Below are 16,097 nucleotides of genomic sequence, written 5' to 3'. Positions count from 1 at the left end.
TGGGCTGTGTCGTGATTTGTGGACTGAACGATCATATGCGCAGGTAGCATGTACCTGAACAGGCTACCGAATCCAGGAAATGTTTTGATTTTGTATCGATGAGTAACTTCTTCAAATCCAAGTTTTGTACGTATTATCAATGGAGTTATGTATGTATCACGAACTAAGGTAAATATTACTTAGTAGGCTGGCTCGGAGAATACGGCTGACTATGGTCGTATATCCATATCTAGGCCCTCACTAAAACAATTACCGAATTTCAATCGCACAACATCAATGCTAGTTAAATTAACTCTAACTTGAAACCACAAAAATTCAATACTAGGTATACAACTTCTGAGAATTTAAGCATTATCCGACGCTAACTGCTAATGCACTAGGCGTGTTAGAATTAATAGATTCGAGGGTGGACCCAATGGAAAAGACCGCTTTGGAGGAAATAGTTACTTGTTTGACATGAGTATCTCACGCGTCGTGTTGTGAAATGTGCAGATGCCAATATGGCTAGTGTCTAAGAAGAGATGATGGCCATTCGACTCGAGGACCTCGAGTGAGCATGTGAACTACCAAGGGAAGTCCACGACAAGCAGTAAGAATGAAATACGGAAGATCTAATCAGGACATATGTTCTTTCGCCAAGTTATAGGAGTTTTGAATTAGGACGTGTGGAGGGGCACTTGAGGCCACGAAAATTGAAGCCCTTTCTACGCATGTGCAAAAAACTAAAACGACATCACTGTTTCCAATTGTGAGCATCGAAGTCAAGTATGTATTTAGAAGATACCAATTACCGCACGCGCGTGCGTAAAGCAAATTCGCGCAGAAATTCCTCCGCCTCGATGTCATCTGAAGTATCAGAATGTGTGTCATCAGGCGCAAGGCAACATATCCCGCAGAAAACAGTATCTGGGCCCCCATGACTATAAGGCCGAGTAATTGATGTAGCCAGCCTTGCTGCAGTTGGACGCGATTTATGTTGTTCCTGCAGTGTTTGCTGTATCCAGACCAGGGCCACATTGTCAGAGAGATTTGCCGTCTGTTTCAGTTCAGCCAAAAGCTTTTCGAGCCCAGTTGGATTCGAGCGGACATAGGTCTGATATGACCCATGAGCTCCGAGAAAGTCATCCATCCACTTTATTGTCCTGCCTTTCAGGACGACTATCATCTCCAAGAAGACGACGCCCAGAGACCAGATATCGGAGGACGTGTTTCGAGGTTCCGACAGTGCGACTTCAGGAGCGCAATATCGCGCGGTCGAGTAATTCACCATCCCAACAGTAGTACTACCGGTGGCATCTTCAAAATCCAGTGACAGGCCAAAGTCAGTGAAGAAAATTCGCCCTTTATCAACAAGGATATTGCCTGGCTTGATGTCTTTATGTCGGATCTGGTGGTCATGCAGAAACCGAAGCCCGGTGGTGAGGCAACCAAAAAAGGTTCGCATCTCTGCATGGTTTGCACTACCGACTTTCCCCAAATAGTGACGAAGATCCTGCTCGGCAACTGGATGCATTATCACACTGAGGTATTTAGGGTCTGTGTAACTTCCCACAAATTCCACAATATGATGATGCTTCAGTTTTTTCATTGCCTCAATCTCCCCAATCATACCTTTCAAGGCCCCAACGCCTCGTCCACCAAACGCCAATTTCCGCAGAACTTGTTTTCTCGCGTATTCCTTGAAGCTGATCTGGCTCAGAATCCTGTCAACTTGACCAAACCCTCCGGTACCTAAAAGTCCTTTGCTCTCGAAGGGAAGCAAGTCGCCCCTTTCGAAATGACAGTGATGACCCTTTGCGCCCTTCTCCAGGTCCATTGACGGCGTTAAAATCAATTTCTGAGAATCAAGGAACAGCTTGCGCATCTTGGGTGATAGGCAATCTGGTACGCTGCGTTGATTGACAGGTAGCAAATAGTCAGAAAACTCAAGATCGATTAGTTCGTCGAGGTGATGCAAGCAATCAATCGTCCGTAGTATGATATAGGTGCGAGGGACACGGCTCCAAGCAAAATTAGTCTGTCGTAGTAGTGTAGATATGTGAGATATTTCAGAGTCACTGTAAGACTGTCGACTTTCCCTTGACGCTAGGAAAAAGGTGTTTAATCGGTCCCTCGACATGGTTTTAGTGTCATGCATCGGAGACAGTGAGCCCGGAGCAGACTGCACTTCCTGCGATTTGGCTGTAGTACCATGCACCAAAGGCACCTGAGCCAATGAGCCCGGAGGAGACTGCACCAAAGGCAATGAACGCGCAGGAGACTGCACTTCCTGCGATTTGGCGGTAGTACCATGCACCAAAGGCAATGAACGCGTCGGAGTCTGCACTTCCTGCGATTTGGCGGTAGTACCATGCACCAAAGGCACCTGAGCCAATGAGCCCGGAGGAGACTGCACCAAAGACAATGAACGCGTCGGAGTCTGCACTTCCTGCGATTTGGCTGTAGTACCATGCACCAAAGGCACCTGAGCCAATGAGCCCGGAGGAGACTGCACCTGAGGCAATGGACGTGCAAGAGATACAGAATGTGCAGGAGACTGTTTGCCCAGAGTTCTCTCACGGACATCTTCTACCTCTTGGAATATACTCCCTGCCTCCTGGTGTCTGTTCTGATCAAGAAGTAACTGTCCCAGCTCTAGTTTGAGGCCAAGCGTGATCTTATCATCCTTGCCTAGAAACGCATCACGGCCTCGTATTCTCTGACGCAAATTTTCCTCTGCTTCTTGCTGCTCAGATAGCTTTGTCTGAAGTTCCTCAGATAGCTTTATCCGAAGTTCAAGCTGTTTGCGGGCAGCCTTATCTTCATGGTCCTTTGCCATAGCTCTCTCACGGACATCTTTTACCTCTTGGAATATACTCCCTGCCTCCTGGTGTCTGTTCTGATCAAGAAGTAACTGTCCCAGCTCTAGTTTGAGGCCAAGCGTGAGCTCGTCATCCTTGCCTAGAAACGCATCACGGCCTCGTATTCTCTGGCGCAAATTTTCCTCTGCTTTGTGGTATTTGTCCTCATTTAGCACCATCCCTGCTAGCATATGTTGGTTAGCTGTTGGCTATTAGGTCTATCTCTATGATACCTGCCTGATTTCTTCTCCTGTCCATGTGCGGTCTTATCAAATGGCTTGTCAGCCTTCTGGGGCTCGTTCCGCAACTGCCACTTTGTATTTGATAACCATTGGTTGCTGGCAAGGGTATCTTCATGGCCGCTACCCAGAGTGCTCTCACGGGCATTTGCTACCTCTTGGAATATCCTCTGTGCCTCCTGGTACTTTCCCAGCTGATATAGCGTATGTGCCAGCCAGGATTTGTTGGTAAGCGTGCGTTTATGATCCTTGCCGAGGGTTCTCTCCCGATCATGTACTACCTCGTCGAACAGCTTTTCAGCCTCCTCGTATTTCTTCTGACTATACAGCTTTTCTGCCCTCGCCTGTCTTCCCTTGAACAAGCTCATTGTGTGCACATGTGGGTTTTCCCCGATAGGTTCTAATCACAGTATGGCGCCGTGTGGTATGGGGTGAAGCGGGGGCAAGAAGCACCAGTTATTCTCCACGAGGGATCGGGTGTGGAAAAACAGTCGGCAATTTTGGTCGGGGCTCCAAAGTCTATTGTACATGGTTTAGCACACAGCAGTATCAAATCTCCAGGAAGCACTTACAGTCACGCTGTACGATAGTACTCGATCGTGTGTATTATCTTGATGAGTGTTGACCATCGGAGCTCAGCTGTCCACCTGTGCCCAAGTGCACGCCAACCATGCTTATGTCATAATATCTCTGGCCAATCTTAGTTAATCACCATGAATGTACGGAGGTTGGGCCAAAAGAAAGAACAAACAATGTTGCTTTTTCCTAAATTACTAGTACGCTGTATGCGATGGTTCGGTTGAATGTAATTTATTATTCATTACACATAGGTTGCTCTCATCACTCGAACCTTGGAATGTTTGAGTATTTCAAGCCACTCGAGCAGCAAAAGCTTTGTCAGAAAGGGTGTTCAGATACAACGTGTGTGTGCATTGAGCTATTGATAAACATTTTGGCTAAGGCTAGGAAGTAGAAGGCGTGGAGAAGATAGGTAGACCCACAGGCTCGGGGTCACTCGACGAACGAGTCTCGGCTGGGCGTATTAGCCTGTATTAGCTAGGTTAAATTGGGGATAGCGGAAAATTAAGAAAAAGCAATATTATAACCGGTCCGTCGAAACCCAACGCAACACCGGCAGGTGTTGGGTTTAGACTGCGACATCGCCCGTCCACGGTGGGCGGTGGGCTATTTGGATTTTCGAGTGCCCGTCTATTATCTACCGGTGTCGGGTTTCGACGGACCGGTTAACCTTCGCAGGGAAGAGGCTTAAAACCAACCCCGCACGCAATAACCAATATCATCAATAGTTCACGCTTGATAGATCATTTTTTATCTCTTCGGCGCTCACAAATAATTTCAAATTTACGTTCTTCGGTGCTTTGTCCAATCCAAGTTTCAATTATTTTCCCATCATGGCAGACCCTCTATCTATACTGGGTGCGGCAGTTGGTGTAACATCTTTAATTATTCAGACATTTGACGAATGTATCAAAGGTACAAGCATCATATTTGGTATTGTACCATCACCGCTAACTTCTTCACCAGCATATCAGTACTACGCGAAGGCGGTAGGCATGCCAGATGAATACCGCTACTGCAAGATCCGCCTCCAAATGGAACAACAGCGCTTCCTCAACTTTGGGCTTGAAGCCGGAGTCCTGTACACTGATGGCACTCTGTGTGAGACACTCCGAATCAACAGTTCCTTGCTTCTGGCAGTGCTTGCTGAGATAAAAACGCTCTTTGAGGAGTATGCAAGAAGGAATGGAAAATATGAGGAAACTCAAGGTGAAACTAGATGGGGTGATCAGGGGGAACCAGAGACTGATCTGGTCACTCTAATATACCCACCTTTGGACCATTCAAATAGTCCCGCGTTTGTCTCTGACGAGAAAAAACATCAGCGCTTGAAAAAACTTCGCAAGGTAGTGCAAGGGATAGTACAAACTGGAAAAAATCTTCGCACTATTGCACTGGAACCCAGACGCTTAGTATGGGCAACTGTGGATAAATCAAGTTTCGAGAACGTCATTGCGAAGCTTGGGGCTCTCAACTCTTTTCTTATATGTCTTCTGGACAGTGCGCGAGTCGAACGATTGCAGCTTACTATGGATACAAGTTATAACGAGATTCTGCAAATTCGTGACGATATCAAGGGGTTATATGGATTAGTCAAAGCGTTGAGTACTGGGACCGATGAGAGAGATTCCTCCCTAGGTGGAGCTACCTTGCACGGCAATCGTATTCAGCAACCATATTTACAAGAGATGGAAACACAGAGGAAGAAGCAAAGGTACCTCAAGAAACTCACCGAGGTAAAGATACAGTACAAACAGATTGGCGGTCAGATGGGCGCAGAGACTGTTATATCAGGCCGGAAGCCGTTAGATCTTTCGCATTTTTCTTTCAACTCTCCAGCCATTGATCAGGGGTTCCCCGAAAGCCATATTTCTGCGACTTATGACAGCCGAAATGTCTGGATTGAATGGAGCAGCTACTCTTTCAACGAGCCCTACTATTTCAACGAGCCACATGCCGACTCGGTCAATTCCAGACTTGAGGATCGAATTCGTCTCTTGACCGATCTCCTCTGCGATGAAATACCAGCAGCCTTTCGGTTGCCACCCTGTCTTGGGTACCTTGCGTTTGACCACAATGACCAAACGTGGTTTGGGATTGTTTTCGAGAAGCCTCCATATCGTGCCATAACGCAAGTTGTGACACTACGACAGCTTCTCCAGCAACAACCAATACCCTCACTTTCCACGCGAATCTCTCTGTGCGCTACCCTGGCTCAGTGTGTCCACACCTTCCATGCTGTTGACTGGGTCCACAAGGGGCTGCGGAGTGAGAAGATCGTCTTTTTTCACAACCACTGTTGAATCTTGATCTTAAAGAACCGTTCGTGCTAGGATACGAGCTATCTCGACCTAATATCCTCGATGAGTTGTCTGAGAAGCCGAGATTCAATCCCCGTGAAGATATCTATCGACATCCGTTCGCACAGTCCTCTCAAAACAGCGGAGATTACCGCAAATCGTACGACATATACAGCCTCGGTATTTTGCTGATAGAAATAGCAACTTGGAAGCCAATTCATGCGTTCCTTGATTTCGACAATCTGGATTCTGCCATGCCTTCGGAATTGATCGCTGTCCAAAAGCGGCTGCTCAACGAGGACGTTTTTGACAATTGCTTACAACGTATTTCCAGTCAACTTGGTGACTCATACAAGGAAATTGTCGAGCTGTGTTTGCGCGCTGATGAGGTGGAGAGACCAGTATATGATGGAGAGTCTGGAATCTCGATAGCAGTTCGACTACAGAGGACTCTGGAGCAGAACATCGTGAGAAAGTTGGGTGACATGGAAAGAGCGATGAGTTCAAGTCATCCCTTATAGTTAGCCTATCGGAGAACATGGAATAGTCCGAGGTCCCTAGGCACATAGTCGGTCTTTTGATCCAGCTGAGACATTGAACATTCAACACATTTTCAAAATCGCGGCATCTAGCTAAACTAAGTTCAGAAACCATACACATCAAAGATGGGCTTCCCAAACACCCTTTTCACTTTCTTTCAATCATTGTAAAGATAAGTACTCCGCGGTGTGGATAATGATAATTACGCTGCGCATTGACCACATTCTCATCATTGACCTTCTCCACCTTTCTTGCAATGCAGTTCTCCATCTAATCGGGGACAGAAAGCCTACAGAATTCAAGCTTCACTCTTACGATTCTTACATCTTTCACATACTTCTTATTGTCGGGCTGTCGCATTAACAAATAATCTTTAGCACACCTATATTAGTATCCGGATAAGAAATCTTTTAAAGGCTAACGAAGCTGAACAAATTTTTGCTTTACGTCTTTAATACAGTGACCCCTAAGCCCTCCATATTAAATAGCGAATTGATCCCATCCATGGATAGTATTTGAAGTTAGGGTTGAGCGATTACCTAGATACGGTTCGGCGACGGGTGATTCGATCATGTCGTGATATATATGTATGCTACCTAATGTTACCTAATGTAATGGGGACGTATGTAGCATAAGAATGTGTCAGGTTTCTTAGCACTTAGCTCTTAGCTTTAACAACTCTCAACTCTCAACTCTCAATGAATCTCACATTGAACAATGCACTTCATCATAGTCTCCTTCTGACAGAATAGTTGGCCGCTTGTGCGGCCTTGTGATATATTTTTAGAGGTCTTTTCAGATATTCTCCTTAAATCTTTTTTCAAGATACTTATTTTCTAGAGACTTGATTTGAGAAAACGACCTCTCCATGTATAACTTGGGATGTATCCGATTGTGTAATTTTTTCAGGCATTACTAAATAGCCCTGTCTTCATCCAGGTATGTATTTACAATAGTGACAGATAGATGGTCATTCATACACTCTTTTCGCCCTCATGTTGGACACCGAAGGGGATAGCTGTGCACTACGCCCTGTGTGGGTGTGTTGGTGGCTACCTCAACCCATCTTCTCCTTAGAATTAGCGTAAATAGTCTATTCTCATACCTCTGATCTTCTATATCAATAGTATTTCCGCATTTTTATGTCATACTCCGTAGCACCCTAAAGGGCCAGTGCATGCCCCTCTTCACTAGGTACGTAATAGTAACGTATCTAACCATATCTAAGCCCCTTCAACGTACCCTTCGGAGGCTTAATCTCTCTATTTTATCATCTTTCAAACTTGTCCTTTCCAAATCTTTCAGTTTTAACCAGAGCTTGCACTCACTATGGCTGATGATGACCAGTGGACACTCTCTACATCCATTGAGTCCGTAATGATCGGGCTGGGAATTGGAGGATTCATCGTTCTTCTATTCATGGCTATATATCTAGTTGCCAAGAGCATTAAACAGCGACGTGGCTCAGGCGCGAAAACACGCGCAGACGATGAAACGAATTTGCTTCAAAATCCGCGCAATACTCTCCCCGCCTTCGCCAACATCCCAGCCACTCCAACCGTGACAACCATGCCTGGGCACGCTATTTCTGATATGGATCGAGATATCAAGTTCCAAATCGCAAATTGTCAGCAGCTACAGCGCCCCTGAAGCAGCAACATATTGGAATCAAGTCGGCTTATCTCATTCGACCGACCGAGCGAGATGAAGGCCACGAAACATTTCAATTGGACTTTTTTGCACTCTACTCAAGAGCTGGAGTTTGTCCCGCCTAATTATGGGGTTTCTTCTGTGTTTTCTTTTTGAAGTGCGCTTCCGGGTGATATGCACTGAGCTTTGTTTTCAGATCTTGTCTGGTAGCTGAGTTAGACTGAAACCCTTGATGGGAGACAGCCTAGCTTAGGCTAAAAGTTAAAGGCTTCGGCGTCGCCTTACCTAGAACTGTTGATGAAAGTTTTATAAAACTTACAATTCGGGCTCTTCGTTTCCGGCCCTTTGTTTTACCAGGTGAAATACTATTTAAGAAGGCGTTCAAAAACATGTCACAAAAGGGAGGCGATGATACCTTTGAGAGGAGCCTCCCAGTATATCCCAATTGGGCAAGCGATTGCTAGTCCATCCCGAGGTCCTTTCCTTGCGATACGTAATATGTCTGACCCTCCAGCACTACTATGTTATAAATGAGATTGTTCATTGTGCTAAAAACAAAGCGGGCGTCGCTTTGTCGTCGTGGCGCTTTGTTGTTCGCACGGCAAGATCAATGACACCTCTTTTTATACACGTGAACAATAGCCTTTGTTCCAGTATTTGTTCTTTTAGTAGAATCGAATAAGTGCCGACTCGCATAACTTAAATACTGTCTATGCTCCCTTTTCGAGTACTCTCACCAAGGAAACTCTTTAATTGACTTCAAAATCGACTTGCACATTATCCAAATGCTTCACTCTGCCATTTATCGGATTTTGCGAATTTTCTTGGTCACCCTTGATTTCTGGTTCAACACCGATCAGTCCTCCTTCCCCCCAACCAAAGTCCAAAAGAGCGGTAAGAGCTCGAAATCCATTCCGCTTGAGAACCTGACTCCGTCGCCTAGTTATCAACAATCCAAAATGTCATCTTCTGACATAACCGATCTGGAAAGCTGGGAGGTAATCTACAAAGAGGGGTGCCTTAGTTTCAAGGCTGGTCTAGAGACACAAGCTCAGATCCTGAGAAATGACCCGGACGGCCAAGGAGTAGGTCGTATCAAGAATGTCCGTAAAGAGCTAATCTCACTTTCTCATCAGGCAGAGAGAATCAAGGAGGCTGCATTTGAAATGGTCGACGAGACCCCGGACAGTGTATATGTCCGCAACGCAACCCCCGAGTGGCTTTCCTCCCGATTTGGAGATCCACATCTGGAACAAGTATGTATTAGCATGGAATACAGCTTGGATCGACTGGCGTTTGAGCTTAGATCCGACCCGTCAATGGACCTGTTGGTCGCCGGACATCTTGAGCAAATGACCGATGATATTGAAATGGACTTTCTTTAGATAGTGCTAATGCATTTATTCAATTTTTTGTGACCTATATTGGATCTTTGAAATTGTAATATTGTTGGCGGTAACATTGACGCGTCGGTTTGGATCGGCTCCCGAATCATAGGGTGATGAATCGCAAGGAATGGTGTTTTTCCTCGGAGGGCAATATCTACCTTCGTTGATAGTCAACAGTGTCCTGCATCGTAATTAAAAGAAACACTGTTCCGTACATACAATCGGTATATGACACAGTGTATTTGGGGTCCACCATAGGAAATACGCCAAGACTAAACCATCCCATCCATAACAGGAAAACAACGATGAAATGCAATAGATAAAGAAAATACATATTTATAATCATTGCGGCCGTGCCCTTGGCCAGAGAAGTAAAAGACCATGATCACAAGCATATTCTTACAACATATGTGCGGGTAAAAGTTTGCTGTAGAATGATCATCCAAAGATCCATTCGCTTGCCTGTTAACACATATCCGGTAGCTTCACTGCTACCGGCGCAATGTCCATCCAGAATTCCTCGTCAAATTATTCAGGCTGAAGGATCGGTATTCCACAAGGTGGTAGAGTTTCACCGGGCTCTATCTCGCGGGAACAGCTTTTGATCGTTGAGGGCGAGGAAATTCTCGCAATGGACATGCCAGAGCCATCATCACGCCAATTCAGCAGGCGGGGGCTTCGGCTTCTCTGATCCTGGTAGCTCTGGAATGCTTTGGCCGCTCAGTTCTGTGATCCGATTACCATCACTCAGTTCTGTGATCCGAGTAGCATCACTCAGCTCCGATACAGGGACTGGGGGACGTTCGGTAGATTGGCTAGCTTGAGCTTGCTTCTTTCGGCGACGTAATAAAAGCCAGACCAGCGCAATCAAGATGGCGACGCCACCTACACCACCAACCACACCACCCGCGATTGCCCCAGTGTTATTCTTCGCGTTGTTCGTGTCTGTCCCTGAAGTCGACGAGACTGCCGTAGCTGTAGGCGTAGGCGTAGCCGTAGCAGTATCTGTGACACGGTGCGTTAGAATGTGAGAAAGGATTGATCCACGATGTTCAGGAGTTGGATCTTTGGCGAGCATCAGGGCCAAGGCTTACTCGAGCTTGTAGAGGTAGGTAAAAGATATTGGCTAACTGGGGGAAGAAACTCCACCTCTTTCAGGGCGTATTTGTATTCTGGTTTTACGCAGCCCACATTATTGTTGGCGGTTTTACGAAACCCGCGAGTACCATCTGCACAGCAAAAGTTACCGTCGGTTTCTTCAACAAAGTAAAGAACCGCTGTATGATCTGCGCAGCGCGCTTTACGACGTAGCTTGCTGCTGCAATCAAGCTGAGTCGGGCAGCATATTGGTAGTACGCCTCCAGGGCTTGTGGTATATGCCGGACAACATCTTTGAAATGGGCCCCAAGTTGGACCGAGGATCGTTTCGCCGGTCACACATGTGCCATTCCGGCGTATGGGATAGCCCATGAGACTCTCATCCTCGGAATCTGTGGACATTTTAACCAAAGATTAATCCTGCGAGACCTGAGAAAGACGAATGGTAAATAGGGGATTAAGCCAGCGGGGAACGAGGACGTCCTAAGTAACTGCCAATCTTGGAGGGATCAATGCGCCTCTAGTCCCTTGGTGCTGTGGGGGCCACACTAGCGGCTCCGTTTCATATATAATTGTCTCCCATAAAAGGCATAAAAGGCAGAGAAAGGAAAGAAAAACTGTCATTAGGCAAGATTCTCTAATATATGTACCTATGGCCATTTAGCCAAGTGTAAAAACATTTTAAAATCGTCGCCTTGTGGTCATAACACAGGACCCTGAACGCCAAGCGTCACTAGTTTCCACATGGCTTAGCTCCGGGGCTGCTAAGCACAGTGCGGATATAATTGGCACTATGTCTCCACAGAGGCGGTTTAGGATCTTCATATTATGTCCTGATTGATCCAAGGCACACTACGAAGACATATAGGACTCAGGGTTCAAAACCCCCTGTATAAACGATTTGATGCCTGAGTGCCTGACTTAAGAACGGCGGAAAAATTAAAATACCTGAATTTCTATTACATTTGCCTTAGTAATTAAAGTAACCTGATTCCGCAGGCGTTTACAAGTGTCAAAAATGAAGCTTTTGATCTCATACAAATGGTAGTATCTCCATGTTATAAGTGATTTGCAAGTTTCAAAATTGAAGCCTTTGATCTCTATATTACTGGCGGTTAAAAATGAAGCTTTTGCTCTCCATTCCTACTATACAAATTCCTTCAGTTGCATTTTTGACACTTGTAAACCGTCTAAGAAAGTGGAGATATCTCATTTCGTATGTAGATGAAAAGCTTTATTTTTGACTTGTAAAACAGTCCAAAAACATGGAGATACTCCCATTTGTATGAAGATGAAAAGCTTCATTTTTGACAGCTACAGTATAATAAATTTACCATACACTGTATAGGGCGGTGTGAAAAGCGGTGCCCAACAAGGCATTCAGGCATCAATTTCCTGTCGGAGCATACAGACCGGCATACCGGGGATTTAATTAATCCAGGTTGTGCAGTAATTTTGAATTAGTAATCCGTAATCCATATAAATTGCTAGGAAAAGGGATACTGAAATACAGAGATTTTAACACCATTGATTGGACCCATACATTTCAGGATACCAGTGTATTCGACAGTTATGAGCCCGGTTCGCACCCAGTAAGGCCACGATCACCAAAGTATAGGGCCGAACACCCCCCAAAGCTATCCCCAATAGCCCCTGAAGCGGTACAGCAACCCCTGAAGCTATCCCTATAGCACCCAGCGCTGTATGGCAACCCTGAATCCATCAATGGAAGCAGCATCAATTCTCTCCGCCATGAAGGGCGATAAACTGAAGGACTCGCCGCAGTGGCTCACTTGGTATGCTCGGGTGCAGCTATATGCGACACAGAAGAATGTTTGGGACCACTGTGATCCCAATACCTCCCCTACTGAGAGACCGGAAGCTCTGAAAGAGCCAATTGAACCGGAATACCCAGAGGATGGGAGTGAAACTGATCGGAGATATTGGAGAGATCGTATGGATATATACAAATTGAGATATGCTCGATGGGAGAAACAGGCGAAAGGACTGAGCGATGTAAATGAATATATCCTCACCTACCTGGATTCAATGCACCATCTCAATCTGATAGGACATCATACACCGTATGACAGATTGGTATACCTGAAATCTCGCTTTGCTCGGTCGACGGCGTATGAGGAGGAGGTTCGAATGAAATGGAAGGTCTTCGCTATGCAAAAACCGACGGGGGATATTGAGCTGTGGCTACAGCAGTGGAATTCCCTAAGAGAGCAAGCGATCAGCCTTGGTATCAACGTTGGAGATGCCAATAGGGACTTCCTACACGCAGTGAAAGAAGTGCTTCCTATCTGGTGGCAGGGTAAATACCAAGAGATTGTCATCGACAAGAAGGTGTACGATACCCGAGATCTCATCGAATCTTTTCGCGCAATGAATAGAGAAATAGGGGTGCTAAAGGTATCATCAACCTCGCCCCCGAAGAGCGCCTTTTCCACCTGGCAAGGGCACCCAGAAGCTAAGCCTGAAGCCAAACCCCAGGCTTCACAGGCTTCACAAGAGAACCTACCCTTCGAAAAGAGGAAATGCCCCTGTGGTAACACCCATCCTAAGCATAGGGTCACCGAATGCTGGGTTTTAAACGAGGAAATTCGACCGGAAGGGCTGAAAATCAGCGAGAGGAAGCTAGAGAAAGCAACCCAGGTGTTAGCAAAGAACCAGGCCTGGAAGAAATGGGTGGAGAAAACCATAGCAGAGTCAAATCAGCTAAGGCAAGCCGAAGCCGCCAACCAAGTCAGCTTTGCGACCACCGTCCAGCACCAAAAGGATAAGCAGCAAGGTGCGGATCAGAAGAAGCAAGAAGTGATTAGCCAGCGTGCCCTATCCCTTGCTAAGGAAAGCGATCCTATCCTAAAGAACCGCTGGATTTTAGACACCGGTTCTAGCTCCCATGTGTGCAATAATCGAGATCTCTTCGTCCAATATACCCCAAAAACCACCTACCTCACCACTGGAGACAGCACCACCGAAGTGCTAGGGAAGGGTACGGTTAAATTGATTGGAAGACACCCAGTGAAAGGAAGAATGGAGATCACCCTAAGCGATGCCCTGTATTCGCCAGGATTCCACACAAACCTAGTATCGTACTCGATGCTGATGAAGAAAGGGGGGATATGGTGCCAACGTACAAACTGTATCCGGGACCCCAACGATAGGCCAGTCGTCTGTGTGAACCTATGGGATCAATTCAACCTTTGGATATTCGACGAACCCCGGGAAGCACCGCCTCAGCAAGCCTATTTCACACAGAGGAAGTCAGTGGAACCCCTAGAAACAAAGGCATCAAGCGAGCTATGGCACCGGCGATTGGGCCATATTGATCGTAAGAGGATGAAGAAACTCACCACTATGGTGGAAGGGGTTGTCCTCGATGATGAAGAGAAGAAGTCCACCGAGCAAGAATCCCTATGTCAAACCTGCCACTTAGGGCGAGCACCTAAGCAGATATCAAGACGACCAGTTGGACGCACCTTTGGCCGTTTTGGAAGGGTCCATTTTGATCTAATCCAGATACAACCAGCATACAATAAGCACCGCTGGATATCCCACTTCTATCTAGAAGGACCGAGGTTTCACTGGATTATGACCCACGAACTAAAGCCTGAGTGCCAGCTAGCAATCAATCGCTTTGTGGAACTAGCAAGGAACCAGTGGAAGCTGCCAATCAAGGCATTCCACTATGACAATGAGTCCTCCGCCGGAAACACCGCCGAGTATAGCCTCAGCTCAGATGGTATCCTGATATATCACACTCCCCCTGGGCACGCTGAGATGAATGGGTATGCTGAGAGATCTGGCGGGATGATTATAAGCAAAATGAGGATGCTTGCGCTAGAAGGGAAGCTGCCAAAGGACCTATGGCCGGAGTTTGCGAGAGCCGCAGTATGGATTTTGAACCGTACGCCGTCGTATATCACCGCCGAGAATCGCTGGGTCGTGCCGTGGGATGAGGTACGAAAGGAGTTTGCACCGCAAGCACCTAAAATCAACCTATCCAATGTTAGATTGTACGGGAGCTTGGCCTATTGTAGGATTGAGAAGCAAGTGAGAACCGACAAGATGAATCCACGGGCGGAGATTGGTTTCTTGGTGGGATATGTGGCATCAAATATCTGGAATATCTGGTTTCCACATAGTGGAAAAGTGAAGCCTATTAGGGACGCAGTCATCGACGAAACACGGAGATACACCCCTGATTATGAGAGATATCAGCCAATTCCTATGCCAATTGTACAAGAACCACAGGAACTCACCGCCGACGAGGTTGTCAAGGTGATAAATCAACTGCTTACTAGTCAGGAGACTAGGGAGCAAGAGGAAAGGGATCCACGGGATCTAGATGACTCCCAGCAACCAGATACCCAGCGGAATCAGCAGCAAAATCCCCAGCAAGAAGGGATAAATAGGGAGACTACCCCACTTCAGGGGGTGAATCGAGATATATCAATACCCTCACCGATAGTCTCACAAGCGATTCACCGAGTCCCCAAAATCCAGAAACCTCAAGCACCGCCAGGTGCTTTTCCAAGCGACGAAGACCTTCCTCCGCTGCCGATTACCCCGCCCCAAGAACGAGAATCCGAAGCCGATGCTGGCCCAGGTCAGGGGGTGGATATACCAGACGGAGACCTGACCCACCACGAAGCTATTTCTGAAGCTATTTCCGACGTGGAAGATGAGCTAGAAAGGCAGCTACAGGCAGAATTGCTAGCACCAAGCAGGGAGATCACCGGTGGAATTGACGCAAGCAATATTATCAGCGGCAAGCGAAGACGTCAGGCGAGACGAGACCAGGATTTCGCCTACTCCACTTTGGCTACAGAAGAAGACCCGCCAGGAGTACGACACGCCTTTGCAGCAGGCTTATACGCTGAGAAGCCAGAGATCCGGCGTCATCGAGATGATCTTCCACCAGTCCCTAAGCACTGGAAGGATGTTATGAATCATCCTTTCCAAGAAGGCTTCCTCGCAGCAATGAGAAAGGAGATCAATTCCTTAACCGAGAAGGATACCTACGAGGTTGCAGAAAGGCCAAAGGATAGAGGCAAGCAGATACTCCCCTTGCTATGGGTCTTTACGTACAAATTTGATGAAGATGGCTATCTTATCAAGCTAAAGGCTCGTATCTGTGTACGAGGAGATTTAGAAACCATTTCTCATGAAGAAAAGAGGGCTGCCACCCTAGCAGCAAGGACAGCAAGGATGATCTTCGCCTTAGTCGCTGCCTTTGACCTCGATTTAAGACAAAGAGATGCTGTGACGGCGTTCCTGAACAGCAAATTGGACAAGGATATATACACTTATATGCCTGAAGGTTTCCAGATTCCAGGCAAGTGTTGGAAGCTCCGCCGAGCTTTGTACGGTCTACGAGTCTCGCCTAGGCTATGGCAACAAGAAGCAGCCAGCGTACTCCGTAAATTAGGGTTACAGCAAGCACCTGAAGAC

General features: G+C 46.6%; 6 protein-coding genes across 6 annotated transcripts; 3 read left to right on the top strand and 3 right to left on the bottom strand.

The window, feature by feature from the left end:
- Positions 1-787: 787 nt before the first annotated feature.
- On the bottom strand, positions 788-1,864 carry N7517_001006 (protein kinase family protein; the record flags this gene model as incomplete). The annotated part of the gene is made up of 1 exon (XM_056718736.1): positions 788-1,864. The coding sequence occupies one exon, from the start codon at positions 1,862-1,864 to the stop codon at positions 788-790; it is 1,077 nt and encodes a 358-aa protein (XP_056582871.1).
- A 265-nt stretch (positions 1,865-2,129) lies between these two features.
- On the bottom strand, positions 2,130-3,447 carry N7517_001005 (uncharacterized protein; the record flags this gene model as incomplete). Its single annotated transcript, XM_056718735.1, has 3 exons — positions 2,130-2,494; positions 2,560-2,966; positions 3,074-3,447. 3 exons carry the CDS (start codon positions 3,445-3,447, stop codon positions 2,130-2,132), a joined length of 1,146 nt encoding a protein of 381 aa, XP_056582870.1.
- A 1,044-nt stretch (positions 3,448-4,491) lies between these two features.
- On the top strand, positions 4,492-6,479 carry N7517_001004 (uncharacterized protein; the record flags this gene model as incomplete). The annotated part of the gene is made up of 3 exons (XM_056718734.1): positions 4,492-4,573; positions 4,625-5,926; positions 5,977-6,479. 3 exons carry the CDS (start codon positions 4,492-4,494, stop codon positions 6,477-6,479), a joined length of 1,887 nt encoding a protein of 628 aa, XP_056582869.1.
- A 1,348-nt stretch (positions 6,480-7,827) lies between these two features.
- On the top strand, positions 7,828-8,148 carry N7517_001003 (uncharacterized protein; the record flags this gene model as incomplete). Its single annotated transcript, XM_056718733.1, has 1 exon — positions 7,828-8,148. One exon carries the CDS (start codon positions 7,828-7,830, stop codon positions 8,146-8,148), a length of 321 nt encoding a protein of 106 aa, XP_056582868.1.
- Positions 8,149-8,933: 785 nt separating this feature from the next.
- On the top strand, positions 8,934-9,533 carry N7517_001002 (uncharacterized protein; the record flags this gene model as incomplete). The annotated part of the gene is made up of 1 exon (XM_056718732.1): positions 8,934-9,533. The coding sequence occupies one exon, from the start codon at positions 8,934-8,936 to the stop codon at positions 9,531-9,533; it is 600 nt and encodes a 199-aa protein (XP_056582867.1).
- Positions 9,534-10,188: 655 nt separating this feature from the next.
- On the bottom strand, positions 10,189-11,036 carry N7517_001001 (uncharacterized protein; the record flags this gene model as incomplete). The annotated part of the gene is made up of 2 exons (XM_056718731.1): positions 10,189-10,541; positions 10,631-11,036. 2 exons carry the CDS (start codon positions 11,034-11,036, stop codon positions 10,189-10,191), a joined length of 759 nt encoding a protein of 252 aa, XP_056582866.1.
- Positions 11,037-16,097: the final 5,061 nt, after the last annotated feature.

Source organism: Penicillium concentricum (genome assembly GCF_028827145.1).
Source record: "Penicillium concentricum strain IBT 3081 chromosome Unknown utg000001l_segment0_segment0, whole genome shotgun sequence".
Taxonomy (NCBI): domain Eukaryota; kingdom Fungi; phylum Ascomycota; class Eurotiomycetes; order Eurotiales; family Aspergillaceae; genus Penicillium; species Penicillium concentricum.
The sequence above is the reverse complement of the archived record's forward strand: the minus strand, read 5'-3'. Positions and strand labels throughout refer to the sequence as shown.